The sequence below is a fragment of the Carassius auratus genome, chromosome 31 (assembly GCF_003368295.1).
Source record: "Carassius auratus strain Wakin chromosome 31, ASM336829v1, whole genome shotgun sequence".
NCBI lineage: Eukaryota > Metazoa > Chordata > Actinopteri > Cypriniformes > Cyprinidae > Carassius > Carassius auratus.
The window spans coordinates 17,104,448-17,120,624 of NC_039273.1; the positions used below are offsets into that span (position 1 = coordinate 17,104,448).

The 16,177-nt window shown below is 35.2% G+C and overlaps 1 protein-coding gene across 1 annotated transcript; it reads right to left on the reverse strand.

Moving 5' to 3' along the window:
* Nucleotides 1-1,659: 1,659 nt before the first annotated feature.
* LOC113050692 (E3 ubiquitin/ISG15 ligase TRIM25-like) lies at nt 1,660-14,435 on the reverse strand. The gene is made up of 11 exons (XM_026213919.1): nt 13,776-14,435; nt 6,124-6,219; nt 5,739-5,972; nt 5,327-5,495; nt 5,184-5,210; nt 4,691-4,753; nt 4,481-4,552; nt 4,341-4,400; nt 4,130-4,228; nt 3,554-3,613; nt 1,660-3,472 (listed from the first exon to the last, which is right to left on the reverse strand). Exons 1-11 carry the CDS (start codon nt 14,415-14,417, stop codon nt 2,940-2,942), a joined length of 2,055 nt encoding a protein of 684 aa, XP_026069704.1. The 5' UTR covers nt 14,418-14,435; the 3' UTR covers nt 1,660-2,939.
* Nucleotides 14,436-16,177: the final 1,742 nt, after the last annotated feature.

Sequence of the window (16,177 nt, forward strand, 5' to 3'; positions counted from 1 at the left end):
ACACAGTTTAAGATATTTTAGATTTAGTCCGAGATCGTTCTTCTGTCCCTCCATTGAAAGTGTGTGAACGGTTTACTGTTTATGTCTAGAAAGGTAATAAAAACATCTTCAAAGTAGTCCATGTGACATCAGAGGGTCAGTTATAATTTTTTGAAGCATCGAAAATACATTTTGGTCCAAAAATAGCAAAACCTACAACTTTATTCAGCATTGTCTTCTCTTCCGTGTCTGTTGTGAGCGAGTTCAAAACACTGCAGTTTAGTGATATCCGGTTCACAAACGAATCATTCGATGTAACGGATCTTTTTGAACCAGTTCACCAAATCGAACTGAATCGTTTGAAACAGTTTGTGTCTCCAATAAGCATTAATCCACAAATGACTTAAGCTGTTAACTTTTTTAATGTGGCTGACACTCCCTCTGAGTTCAAACAAACCATTATCCTGGAGTAATTAATTTACTCAAACAGTACACTGACTGAACTGATGTGAAGAGAGAACTGAAGAGGAACACCGAGCCGAGCCAGATAATGGCGTGTCAAGAACTGGTTGCATCGGTTTTCGGATCACCAGTCGTTCTTCCAGACAGTTCGATTAAATAAACCGGTTGAAGAAAACTAATGATGTCATTGGCGATGATTGCCCTTGATTCAAGACTTGACAAAAATAATGGAGCATGCATCTCTACTTTTTTACACTTTGGCCCATTGTGTTTCCAATGGTCGTCTCCTTAATACTATATTATTTAGCTAAGAGAGTGTGATGATAAATACTTGATATGTCTCATTCCTCATGCAGCACATTCCCGAAATTCAAGATGATATCATGTTTTTCCTAAACAAGCAAGAACAAGCAGGTCATTGTTACATCTCCTCATATTCAGACCAAGCAGGCATCATAGGCCTCACACATCAACACTCATAAAGCATTTCATAATATCAAAGCAATATTTCAGTTAATATATGAAGTAAATATGGATATAATTGATTGAGATTTTCCCTTAAAATAAATATCCTTTTTTTCTCAGCAAAGACTGGATATTTCCCTGGTAAACTATCTTCTTCAGTTGCATATCGAAATGTTGACTGCTTTATTAGTCTTGCTCAGTTTAGTAATGTCTGAAAACTTGCTTCTATACCCTGATAGAATAATATATCAAAATTGTGTTTGTTTTTTGAATAGTGTCATGAAAAACTTTTTCATCATATTTATGTGTATAAATACTGAAGCAGTGGTTGTGATTAAAACATTTTCTTTACAGCTGTAATTCCCCCACATCCCACCCCCTGAAGACATCGGTCATATTCCTAAAACTAGACTTCACACATGCTCTAAATGTGTCAAAAGGGTTTTAAACAATGGTATTCTCCTTTGGGACTATATAAATTTAATCTTTTGGTACTGTTACATTAAATGGGAATCTCTGTATTGAATATTAAAGGTTGAAATATTTTGCACTGATTTCTGTGTGCTAGAAACAACACATGGTTAACACCCATGGCTTGTCTTGTTTTTCAAATGCAAATGAAGCCTAGTTTTTATCTGACAGTAGTTGCTCCTTGCATTATGTTTAATGTGTAACTGGCTTGTTTGAATGTGCCAAGGTAAAATACCAACATATACTACAAGTTGGAGATGATATAAATAATAGAACATAAAGAAATTTTTGGTCTTTTTTATGTTTTATTTTTCACCATCGAAAACAATGTGAGCTGCACAAATTAACAATCAACATTTCAAGAGCAGAATTAAGTCATCCCATAACATTTCACAAATGTGATCAATACAGAAGATGAGAGAGAAAGAATAATACATCTAGATATTTTTATTCTTATATGAGACATGGTCATGTCATGCCTTTATTGGTATTACTCTATTTTACTTTATGTATATTCACTCTGTAGTTACTCTATATGATGTATCTGCCAAAATTGTAATTTTACATAAAGCAAACAATAAATGCCTTACTAAACTTTCTGAGCTATTTTTTAGACACTGCAACATGCAACATTACGGCAACATTAAACTGGATTATTTTGTTTTAGATTTGTTTCTGATAACACAACATACATCTTTTATATACACATGAAAATATATACAGTTTGATTTACATATATACATGGCTACTGGTGTTGAATGTTTCATTTTTAACACACATTTAACCCTTGTTGGTTTGACAGAACTACACATAAGATTAACACGAAGTAAGATTAAATAATGTCTCATTTGCAAATCTCATAAGTACTATGTATGTTCTGCTTTCTGGAACAATACAACCGCTCTCTGTAATAGCTGTGCTAGTGTCTCTTGTATCACTCTGCAGTCTTGTTCTTCACACTTTAATCATCTCAGCCTAAAACAATATTTAATTTCCTTTTATTTGGTAAGCAGCCATATAATAGGATAAGTTGTTATTGCAAATGCAATTCAAACCTCGTTACTTTGTTGAGTTCTTTTAATGAGAGTTGGTCTACTTTAGCCTTTACACCATCCTTCCATCAGTCTAATTTTATTAATAATTTTTCTGGTCAACATTAAAAGACATTACTGGACATGCAAAGATTAAAAAGACTGCTTTATGCATTCTTTACAATCACAACACATCTAAATTAGAATTAAAAAAAAGATTATTTGCACCAAACCTGACTAGTTTAAACCACATAAATAAATATACTGTCATATTTTACTCATGCTCCTGTCTTCCCATTTTTGTTCATCTTCGAAAACAAAATGAAGATATTTTTAATATACCATAATTATTTTTGCCCATCCATTGAAAATTCTTTAATGATTTCAGAAAACATGAAGCTTGAACATTCAGGTTGTGTGGACTTTTACTCCATGGACAAAAAAATGAGAGGATATAAAAAAAAAATATCTTCATTTGTGTTCCAAAGATAAACAAAACATCAATACATTAAAATAAACATATATATACTTTCAGTTGCTGAGCTTGCACAAAGAGACAGAAGAACCATTTGAGAAGATCCAGAATGCTGGATATACAGCTTCAGTGAAAGGAAAGACAAATGTGTGGAAGGGGTAGGCCCGGTCCTGCACATTATAGAATGTTGCACTTCCCTGATCACAGTCCAGCAAGACACCCACACGGCTGGGGTTGGGATTCTGCAGCACCGTCTCGACGCTGTTGTGCCATGCAGAAAGCTTGATGTTAAACCACTCCACACACCAGGAGTCTGCATTACGCCCCAGGCGGCTAGAGGGACCCTTGCGGTCGATTCTTCCATATGCAAGTCCCAATCCGCAGAAGTTGTTACTGCTCATTTTGATCTCCCAATAATGACGGCCCTGAGAGAAACCCTTTGTGCAGAGCACCTGGGAACAGACAGAAAAGCGAAGGGGAATATCTGGATAGTGAGCCGTTTCGTCCGAGACTGTCGCTTTGGTGTTGTTTTCAGACAGTGAGATCCGCTTGTGAGCTGTTCTGAAGTCAAAATTGAGGATAGTGCCATCTAGACAGGAGAAACACAAGCATATAGATGTAAAAGGTGATGAATATGAAGTGGATAAAATCTAAACTATGTTAAACTCACATTTAAGGAGGTCACTTCTTTTAACGGAGTTTTGCAGAGCTGGTGAACTAGCAGGTGAATCTGTAATGAGAGAAAGTAATAAAATAAATAAAAAAGCTTTCAGAAACCACAAAAAATATTGCCTCCAAAAGGAATGAAAGGCTTGCTCATTTTATTAATACATTAATATAACAAATCCAATCAACCAGTTGTGTGTTTCATAATAGCATTTTTAGCCAACTATGATTATTCAGTCATTATGCACAAAATTCAACAATTTGCTGTTTCATGAAACCAACGTTTCAACAAACATTTGCAAACAGCGTCGCAAACTTGTGTGATAGAACTATAGCTCTCAACCTGTGGTTAGAAGCATAGTTTCTTCTTAGATCACGCACAAATTTACAATAAAAATGCTATCATGTGGTACATTATATTTTTTCATTACATTTATATACAGCAATCTGATATATTGCTTTTCTGCTTATAGAGTAGAATCTGCAGTCTATTCTAGAATTGCGTTTTTGAAGCAAAGACCCCTAACAGTAAAGATTAAATTTAGGAGGAGATGAATAAACAAGAACTGTTTCCACATACTTATGTCAGGTATGTCAACAGTTTTAGCTGCAGTGTCAAGCAAGTTTTCCATGCTTTTGGAGAAAAGAGGATTTTCTCCTTTAGAGGGATTCCTAGATTCTGGAAAAGACATATACAATTAAAATAATAATAATAATAAAATTATTGATTTAAAATCAAAAATTAATTAATGAAAAAATAATGAACATATCGAGGGGTGGTCAGAACTTACTGTTTGGCTTCTGGTCTTTACGCTCTTTGTGATCCTTTTGATCTTTATTAGCACTCTTGCCTATCAATAAATAGAGAAGAACAATGAGAGGAAGGTGTACATCTTAATCTATATCCAAAACATATAAGCAATTGACTCACTTGAAATTTTCTGTTTCGCTCCTGAAAACTTGGGTTTGGGACCACGATCTGGACTGGTAATTCTCATATGTGCTGAAACATATTGGGAGAAGAATTATTTAAAATTCAATGAGAAAAAAATTGTGATGAATGGATGGATGAAAGGGTAAAGGTTACCCTGAATCAAGAGGCAAAAAAAGTCCATTCAGTTGCATGGAAGTTACAACTTACACATGTCTCTTGGATTTGGCAGAACAGCAGGAGTCTCACTTAGGATTCCTGGGAACTGGTTTCCTAGACCCAGAGGATTAGAGAAGTGGTTAAAATAAATAAATAAATAAATAAATATATATATATATATATATATATATATATATATATATATATATATATATATATATATATATATATATATATATATATATATATATATATATGTTACGTAAATCATGTTCTATTTATAATTATGTTGCTTAAATAGTGTTGTATTAACATTTTAAGGTGACTAGTTAATTAAAATAAAACAAAATAAAATAGAGAATTGGTCAAACGTTAAAAAAAAAAAAAAAAAAGAGAGAGAGAGATTACATTTTTTGCCATATCACCCAGCCCTAGAATAACCTCAACAACATATTACTGGCAACAAAATCCCTTGTATAAAAATGCTTTATATGATTAGTATTTCCCAGATTTCCACACCAATTATTTCAAAACACAATCTCACCTGCACCAAGAACAGATTTACCAAACTCTGTAAAAACAAATGTATATAAGAGCTCTTAGTATGTACAAAGACTATGTGTGGAATTGCTATATACAAATGTCACAACATGCTGCACAATTTATAAAAGTTCTATACTAACACACCTGGTTTAAGTACAGAGATTCTGTTTTCTAATGGATGATCCATTATTTTGGTGATCCACTCCTTCAGTGCAACTGCAGAGGAATGATAAGCTATCACCTCTTTACCTTCCACATTAATGCGAGGGTTATAGGGCTCAAAATTTACCACTGAGGGCAAATCCACTGAGACCTGTGACAGAGATTGGTAAAGTCACTAATACACGAATACAAGAAAACATACATTTAGGTAAGCTTAATAAAAGATCAAGTATAAAGCATATCTTGAATTGACTTTAACTTTTTGTAAGAGCTCCTACCCCAGGACTGTGCTTCATACAGAATATTTAATCCTATATACATCTAAGGCATAAATAACAGTAGTAAAATGAAAATGTATTTCAACATTTGGTCACATGATCACACTCTGTCTCACCTTTAAGAATTCTAGTGACTGCGACTGGTCCAGCAGACTGTTGATCTCAGATTTGGTCCTATTCATCTTCTCGATGTTCTCATTAAATTTCTTCATCAAGGAGACCAGTTTGCTCTGACCTTTCTCCTGTTCCTTATCGATAGCAAGCATGGCTTCTTTTTCATCTCGGTCAATCATTTCTCTAATCTGCCTGTATTCAGCCTCAAGAATACGTTTGCGGGTAACAGCCAAGTCCTGGGAAAGCAAAACGAAAGGAAACAAGAGCTCCATGTGCTGACATACAGTATGTGATAGTCAAAACAGCATGTGAACATCTTGTCATTTCTTACAGTACCCTTATCTGATTCTGTCAAAAATTCCAAAAGAAAAGTAAACATTTGCCAACCTTTAATTTGTTTTGTTGCTCCTTCATCTGTATTATAACCTGCTGATTCTTGTCGGTTTTGACTTCGAGGATGTTGAGCTTGTCAGTCAGGTCAGTCTAAAAAAGTTTTAAGAATAACAATTAAGTATTGTAGGGAATCCCTTCATTACGTATGTTTCAGACCACACAATCCTACTACCGTAAATGTTTACATATCAAATAATACAAACCCTGAAAACAAGCAAGCACATATTCTAATTATTGGACACTATGCTTCTGTTGTTTGCTTAATTTAAGTAAAAAAAATAAAATAAAAAAAACATGTCAAAATCTATTATTGCGTAATTGAATAAAAAAAGTTAGACAATAGTTTGTTATGGTTGTCAAATTAAAACTGATGAGCATCAGTGAAAGAGTCCTGATATTTAGTACAACAACACTGCAGTGTTTCAATGTTTGTATTCTGCTTTCTGTGCTTGTCTGTGTTCACATTGTTACAGGCCACATTTTAAGTAAACTGGATACTACAATTTTAACGTAAGAGCATGAACAGCCATTTGTAACTTAAATGTCCAAGGCTTCCGGTGTCATCTGCTCTGTTATCATATTAATGGTTCAATTCATATTCATTTAATTTACTATCATTATCATCTTTAGTTGCTTAGAAACAGGGGTTCTTTCACAATTTAGAGGGGAGTGGGATAAGTAAATCTTTAAAATCAAGTACATTCAAATCTCTATCAATTCTCATCATACAAAATTTATGTTTGGTTTCATTTGTTACTATTTTTGTTATAGAAGACCACACCTCTTCTTCACAGATATTTCATGTTCATGATTTCTAAATTGCCTAAAATGTCCAGGTTTTACCTCTGTTTTCCTATTGTTTTCATACTTACTAAAGGTAATGACTACAAAGTAGTTATCAACAGCATGCAGGAACTGTACATGATCGACCGATCGCAACATGTGAGAAGGTAGTGTCTACAGGGAAAGATGAAAGCAATGAAAAAAAAAAAAAAAAAAAAAAAAAAAAAAAAAAAAAAAATATATATATATATATATATATATATATATATATATATATATATATATATATATATATATATATATATATATATATATATATAGTGGTGGGCATAAATACATTTTTATAATCTAGATTAATCTCACTGTGATCTCAAAATTAATCTAGATTAATCTAGATTAAAATGGCTAATTAGAAATTTTGCCGAAGGGATTCAGAATATGTGTGTTACCCAAATAAAACTGACAAACAGTAAGTCTTTGAGAAGGGGTTTATCAAGCTAGGTGGTTCATTAGAAAAGGTGCTCTTCTGTTTCCAAAAGGTATCACAAAGTCCATGAAAAAACTGTAAACTGATTCCACTTTGCACAAGGTGCAAACAACCTTATGCCTGTTTCACACATACTCCATCTGATGTGCGTATGCGCTGCACATTTTTTTACGCACCCATGTTAACGGATTCCAGTTGCGTTCCAGGAGCGTTGCGTCTGCAGCAGTGCAGCGATCGTTTACTTACCGAGTAGCGAACTGCATGATAGCACATCGAGTCCGTGCTGCACCACATACGTAACACACACGGACTGCATACGCACTGCAGACGGATTATGTGTGAAACAGACGTGAGCAGCGCCGAAGCTGGGGTCAATGTTTGAAATTGTTTAATTTGTATGTTCGTTTATTTTTATTTATTTGTGCTATTTACACAATGTTTAAGTTTTTTTCAAGTTTGAGGTGTCAAGGTACAGAAACCAAATAATTAAAGGTAAAATAGCACTGGACAGTCTTCAATGTAAAAATGAAATATACAATCAAACCTACATTTATTCAGACACCTTGAACATTTCTCACATTATTACAGTTTTGCTATATGCATCAAAATTGATATCTGGTGTATGAATAATTTTTGGTTTGACTGTTAAAACTACAAAGTAATTCAGTCAAGAACAGTGAGTGATTTTTATTCTCATTTTCTTGGATTAACATTACAGCAGCCAGTAGATAAATTAGGCGCGGTCACTTTAAGAGATGATGAACGCATCCAATATAATACACATCCCATTTTTTTCCTCAACTGTTTACTTTCACTTAAGAAATAACTGACAACTGACGAGCATAATTTCCAAGGTGGAAATTTTGACATATTTTGTATGTATTTGTCGGCACAAGAGCAAAAATAATCAAATTCGGTGTTCAAGTGTTTTGAGACGCCTTTCTCTGCGTGAGCCCTGAACACCAGAACACGGCGAGTACTGAATTGGGCTCTTTCACATCTTTTTGTTTGTTCAAACTGCGATTTGTATTTGTTCGTTCAGGTGCAGGAGTGACTTCGAGGAGAACTTCGCAGAAGAGAGCTCGGTTCAGTGTCGCTGTCCGTGATACGCGGCTCTCTCTCTCGTGCGCACCGAACACAGTGCGCTAGTAACCAGCTACTCTGTTCAGCTTTTCCGCGTCTTGTGTTTGGATGCTTTAATGTTTAAATCGACAAGCGGTAAGGCTTAAAAACACGTGAAAAAGATAAGCTTTCATGACGATGCGCAGCATTGGCCCGGCAACTGTCCTGAACATCTTTTTAGGCTGGTCTCAGCCAGTCGGTTATATGAAATATCAAGGTGAAAGTCATCACAGCTTGCATAGTATAGACCCAGCTCCCAACCCAACTTTGAGCATAGATTAACGGCGATATTTTTTTTATCGCCCAATAAGAGTCTCACCTTAACGCAGCACGTTACCGCTGATAACGGCCCACCACTAATATATATATAGTACAGACCAAAAGTTTGGAAACACCTTCTCATTCAAAGAGTTTTCTTTATTTTCAAGACTATGAAAATTGTAGATTCACACTGAAGGCATCAAAACTATGAATTAACACATGTGGAATTATATATGGAATTATATACATAACAAAAAATGTGAAACAACTGAAAATATGTCATATTCTAGGTTCTTCAAAGTAGCCACCTTTTCTTTTTTTTACTGCTTAGCACACTCTTGGCATTCTCTTGATGAGCTTCAAGAGGTAGTCACCTGAAATGGTCTTCCAACAGTCTTGAAGGAGTTCCCCGAGAGATGCTTAGCACTTGGCCCTTTTGCCTACAGTCTGCGATCCAGCTCACCCCTAAACCATCTCGATTGGGTTCAGGTCCGGTGACTGTGGAGGCCAGGTCATCTGGCACAGCACCCCATCACTCTCCTTCTTGGTCAAATAGCCCTTGATGCCTTCAGTGTGACTCTACAATTTTCATAGTCATGAAAATAAAGAAAACTCTTTGAATGAGAAGGCGTGTACAAACTTTTGGTCTGTACTGTATATATATATGTATGTGTGTGTGTGTGTGTGTGTGTGTGTATGTGTGTGTGTTTTCATATGTGTGTATGTATATATGCTTAAGGAGGACTATAGAGTACGTGTAAATAGAAAAAAAAAAAAACGTTTATGCAATTAATAAATCCCAATCAGGATGTGTGCAAGCTCTTATCCAGTCGTGGTTGCATCTCTCTATTAGTACCATTGGACTTTAGTTTTGCTTTTGATACTATTAACCACAACATTCTCTTGGATAGTCCAAAAAAAAAAAAAAATATATGTTTCTTATAAGTTGAACTTCATTTGCATGGTTTAAAGGGATCATATGATGTGATTTAAAATGTTCCTTTCTCTTTGGATTGTTATAAGCTCTTGGTGAATAAAGAAGATCTGTAAAAGTTGCAAAGACTAAAGTCTCAAATCCAAAGTGATATTCTTTATAAAAGTTAAGACTCATCCAGGCCCTCCTAAAATGCCTAGTTTAATCAAGCCCCCACATGTCTACGTCACGATGTGGGAAGATTTGCATTAGGGCTGTCACTTATGTGAAAAAAATAATTTTCGATTTTTAAGACATAAGTGTTCATTGAATCGATTGTAAAATCTATTTTCCATGTCTAAAAAAAAAGACGTTTCCTTTTTCAAATAACGGACGAAAGTAAAGAGAGCGCTGGAAACGCACAAGTCAGCAATATGTCTTATTTATTGGCATGAAGTTTCGTGCAGAATAACAAACAGCAACAGGAGTGCCACATATTCGAAAAAATATATATGCAGAGGGGACGGCCGCCATAATAAAAGAAAAACATCACTGCAGGCTTCAACCCAGCTCCATTTATGATTTAGGCAATTCAAAAATCTCCAAGATTGTTTTAAATAATGATCAATCCATTTCAAACAACTGTTCATAAAAATGAAACTTTAAATAGACTTGAGAACAGGCCATGTGTGTTTTTTTATTGAACGTGACCGACACTTAGGTTAGGTGCCACTAGGCAGGCATAAGGAAATTCGCAAAAAGGCTAGGGCCATTACAAATTTATTGGACAGGTAAACAAGTCGATCAACATTTTTGGGGTCCAGAGCAGAGCATTTTTTATTCACTATATGTCCAACTGTTGAGAAGACGTGCTCCGACCGCACTGATGTCCCAGGGACACTCAGGTACAGCTGCGCAAGGTGGGGGTATTACTGCCAATATTTCACCAAAAAAGCCGGTCGCTGTCAGCTTGCAATGGTCCTTTTCATAACTCAGAATCTCTTAATCTATTAATGCTGTCACGTTTTTTCTGTTTGTCACGGCGGAGTGTCACGGCAAAGTGTGCAGCACCTATCAGGCAATAATCACAAGAGGAGCGTAAGGCTGCGGGCACAGTACTGATGTCAAGGGACTGACGTCAGACAACTCCAGAGGCTGATATGGTAGGCTATGTAATCATGTGGATTTTTAAAACTCAAATACAGTTGATAAGAAAGTGATTATATTAAAAGAGATAGTACAGGTTTAGCCTAACATTCCATATACATCTCCCCAGTGTTCCCCCTTGTTTTGTTCCTGTCTCTCGCTCCCTTATAATTTGTCAATCATTTCTGATGGGTTTCTTAATAATGTATCCGAAGGAGGGAAATAATAATTATTTAATTAATAATTGTTTTTTATGTATTATTGTTTTGCACTGAAAAGAATGTTAACTATAATGGAAGTATAATTATATTTGCACTACACTTCCTTAAAATGTTGTCTAATTAAATAAAAAAATATTTTTTCACTGGAAAGAATATTCTAGAAGTCTAATTCTATTGAATACGTTTGCACAAGGCTACAGAAAACTGTTGTTTATTTTTCTTCAAATGCAGTCTAAGCCGATGAGTTTTGAATGTTATATCTTGTATTTGTTTAAGTTAAAAATATATTTTTTTATAAACTAAACAAATCCATGGTTCATTTGGGCAAAATGATCATGATAGCCTTTATATTTCACATCTGTGTGGTTCAATCTTGTATATTGATTAGGCCTACTTTGCTATTCTATAAATATATAGGCCTAATAAGTTGTATTATAATATGCTACAATGTATGAAATATATTTATCTAAATATAAAGTAAAAGTTTCCACAATATTCACCAGAAGTAATCATTTCAGGGGTTATTTTTGAAAATTGTCTTCCGTGGGGGCATGTCACTGAATAGCTGGCTAATCAGAGAACACATCACTTTTCAGCTCTGAAAAAATCAACGCATTTCAGAAAGGAGGGGCATACAAGAGCAACAATAATTTACATTATGTGTAAAGTAATGTGTTTTTTTTTTTACCTTAAAACACATTGCATTACACCATATAAACAAAATAACGTTATTTTTAGCAACGTCATATGATCCCTTTAAATTATACTTATTCTAACCGTTATCACTTTGTAGTAGTAAATTAAGAGATGTCATAATGGTCACGATGATGAGTATAGCAAGGCTCAGTACTAGGACTGTTGCTTCTCACCATTGTGCTCCCTTGGGAAATATCATTAAGAAACAGTGTTAGTTTTCACTGTTATGCTGACGACAGACAACTCTATATTTCCTTGAGGCCTGGCAAAACCTACTGATTTACAAAAGCAATGGAATGCATACTTAATATTTAAACTGGAGAACTATTTACTTCATGATGCAAAATTCAGGGGGAAAATCCTCTATGTGGAAGCACAGAGGATTGCATTTTTTAAAGTGTCAACTTTGGAGGTTCTGTACACTTTACATGGACTCATAGATATGAATAATTTCTCTAAAAATCTTTGTTTGTGCTTATCTAAGGAAAGAAAGGCATATATATCTGGTATAGCATTTTTGTAATATTATGAGACAATTTTACATTTAGGGTGGAATGCTCCTTTATGCAACGTATATATGTATCTTAAAGGGGTGGTTTACTGTTTTTTTTCTTGGCTTGATTGTGTTTATGGGGTGCAGTCTAAAACCCCTTTCACACTTGCACGTTGGACCCGGAAAATTGCCGGAATATTGCCAGGTCACCTTCTGTGTTACCGCAAACAAATCCTGGGATTGATTCCGGGATTGGTCCCGGGTCGGAGACCTAGTAACATTGCCGGGTTCATCCCCGGAACGGAAACTGTGTGAACAAAAGCCAGAACTAATGCCGTAAAGCCTGTGTCGTAGTGATGACGCACGTTATGTGTGACTTTTTTACCAGGTGTTTTGAAGGCAGATCAACGTTCATGACGAAAAATATGTGGAAACTGTAATGAAGCAGAGATCAGTTAATTCTTCTCTTTCCACGCTGACTCTGAGATTGTTCGCTAACTTCAGTGAAAGTTAACGTGCCTAGCGTTTTCAACTCACACATTACACGTAACATCCAGATGTCACGTGTCTTTACGGGACCTTTATGGTTTGTGTGTGAATGCAACACTTCCCTTAACACCTGATGTACTTTTGTTACATTGAAAGAGGAATGGTATCTGTGCTTAAACAATGATAAGCCACAACATTAAAAACACTGACAGAAAGTCGATAACATTTATTATATTGTTACAATGGCACCTGTCAAGGGGTAGAATTAGGCAGCACGTTAACAGTCAGTTCTTAAATTTCATGTTTTCGAAACAAATAAAATAAATACAAATAAGTAAAAAGAACCAGATTGAGGGTCATGGGCACCCAAGTCTTGATGAAAGTCTCGGGAGTCTAGCCTGTCTGGTCACACAAAAGAGCTACAGTACAGTAGCTCAAACTGCTGTAAAACCTAATGTTGCTCATGGTAGAAAGGTGTCACAGTGTGCATAGAACACAGTGCATCTGAGTTAGTTGCATAGCCAGGCAGAGTGCCAGTGATGACCCATCTTGAGTCCAGGCATTTATGTGGATTTTACTGACACATAGCACAATGGTTTAAGGAGCATGACAAAGAGATCATGGTGTTGCCTTGGCCTCCAAATTTCCCAGATCTTAATCCGATTGAGCATCTATGGGATGTGCTGGATCCAATTCATGGAGGCCCCACCTCATCCAGGACTTTAAAGATCTACTGCTAATATCTTGGTGCCAGATACCACAGGACACATTCAGAGGTCTTGTAAAATCAATGCCTCAGTGCACCAGAACTTTTTGCCAGCACAGAGGGGACCTACACGAGGCAGGAGGTTTAAATGTTGTGGCTGATCAGTGATCAAGTCTGTTCTGTGGCTTGCTCAGTTGGGGCTTAAAAGACAATCATTCTTAAATAATATTATTTTGCCTGCAGCCTCCACTGAACCTATCACACGATAATAACACTGTTATCTTTTGTTGAGCTGCCTTTTAAGTTGTTCCATAATTGATGAACCCTACCTTTTGTTTGAAGCGCCGCTCGTCTGTCGTGATAAACTCACAGCCTTTATGCATGTCCTGTAGACAGGTACTGCAAATGCAACTCTGGTGCTGACTGCAGTAGAACTCCATTAGTTTACCATGATGTGAACAGAGCCGCTCCATCAGATCTGGCAGTGGATCAGACAGTTGATGGGCCCGAAAAATGGCATTCTCTCGGTGAGGCCTGACATGATCCTCACAATAAGAGGCCATACATGTCAGACATGTTTTGACGGCTTTTGCTTCCATGCAGTTGTCACATTTGATCGCATTTGGATCTTTCTTCTTCACCTCAAAATGTTCCTTGACGGGTTCAGAAACACCCGCTTTAATTCTATAGGCATCAAGCACCGCACTGAGGACGGTGTTCTTCTTTAGTTCAGGTTTACTGGGGAACACCATTCGACACTGAGGGCAGGACAGAGATGATACCCTTTCATTCCATGTCGCTTCCAGACAGTTGGCGCAGAAACTGTGTCCACAGATTAAACTCACCGGGTTCTCGAATAGACATAAACAGATGCTGCAAGTCAACTCGTCCTCTAGACCCAACAGAGACATATTCTCCGCCATTTTGACACGACCAAGGTAACATCCACCACTGACAGCGAACACACTCATCTACATCCGCAGTGAAAACGAAACTAAACTACAGTGGGAGGAGAAACGAAACTTAAACGGTCCACACGTCACAGAGTCATGAATTAACGAATTAATGAATTAAGATTTCTTAATAAACAAAATAATATATATAAAAAAAGAATTAACTGGGATTATTCCACATCTTGAATGTGCTGATATCTTTAAAAGAGCAAATGTAGAAAATGCTGCTTTAAAATGGTAGGCTACGAATTCTTTCATGCTCCATCCTAATACAATTTATATAATTTTTAAAAAGTAAATTTAAAATTTAATTTTAATTTTAATTTATATATTTTTTTAAATAATAATAATAATAATAATAATAATAATAATAATAATAATAATAATAATTGTTTCTTTGTGTCCCTGCGCATAGCCTATTATTTATTTATTTTGCATAACGGTACAATTATGTACACAAGAGGACGCTGTTGGTTTATCGTTGTTTAAGCATTTGTTTAGTTTTTACTTTAAGGAAGATTTAAGATTGAAAATCTGAATAGAAATTTGAAGATTTTGAAGAACGTTTTGAATAATAATTTTAGCATTATCATTATTTTATTTATCTATAGCTATGATAAAAAAAAAAAAGCTTTTTACGATACAATATAACATACACGCCAAACTACACACAGATTTGAAAAATTTCGAACACTACTCTTGTGTGTCTTTTGCTTGTTCAGAGTGCAATGGGGTGCACAGGAAATTGTCATAGCAGTTGCACATACATGCATATGCACATGTACACAGTATATACATATATGTACAACAGATGAATTTTACAGTCATGCAACTGAACTGAATCAATACTCCCCTGTCTTGAGCTGTATAATGACACTGTTGACTTGTTAGAGCTGTTTTACAGCAGAGTTTGAAATTGATACTATTGTGAAGCTGCTGTGAAAGCGATTTAGAAATAAAGTTGACTCTCTGACTTGACGTGTATCTATATTCCCTGTACACACACACACACACACACACACACACACATACACACACACACACACACACACACACACACTTAAGAAAAATGGTTCTAAACAGTACCAGAAAAGGGTTCTCCGGCTTGTAACAATAGCAGAACCATTTTTATAGGGTTCCATAAAGAACAATGCTTTGAAAATGCTATATAGGACTCTAATTGTGTTATAAATAACCCTTTTAATTATAGTTTATTTTCATTAGTATATTAACATATTTATATATTATTATATTAAAAATAAATTATTAATATTATCTATGTATATTATTTATCAATATTGTTTTTACTCCTCTATCTGCCTGATATTTAAATATACAATGGTGTCTGTTACAGTTTTACATAAAAACAACAACAACAACATGTCAATTAGGTACTTTTATTTTTTAATGACATGTGAATTTGTACCAACAAAAAGACAGTGCTTTAACAACTACTATTAGCAGAATAACGGCTATTAGCAGAATAAGTTAATAAATGAAAGTTGACATTGAACATAAATAAATACTTAAAGTAGTAAAACAAAATAGAAACCGAAAATAGTGAAATGAAGACCAAGTTCCAGTGAAATATTGTATTTCCATAAACCTCCGTGATGCCTGAAAATCCATCATTATGTGTATTTTATGTGTTCAAAAAGGAGAAAAGAACATGTTTGTTTGAAAGCCAGATACAATTGTAAAGTTACATTCGTATTTAAATTAAAGAATGAAATAGTTTACCTTTTGAGAGTGTGCTGACAGTCTGTAGTTGGATCACT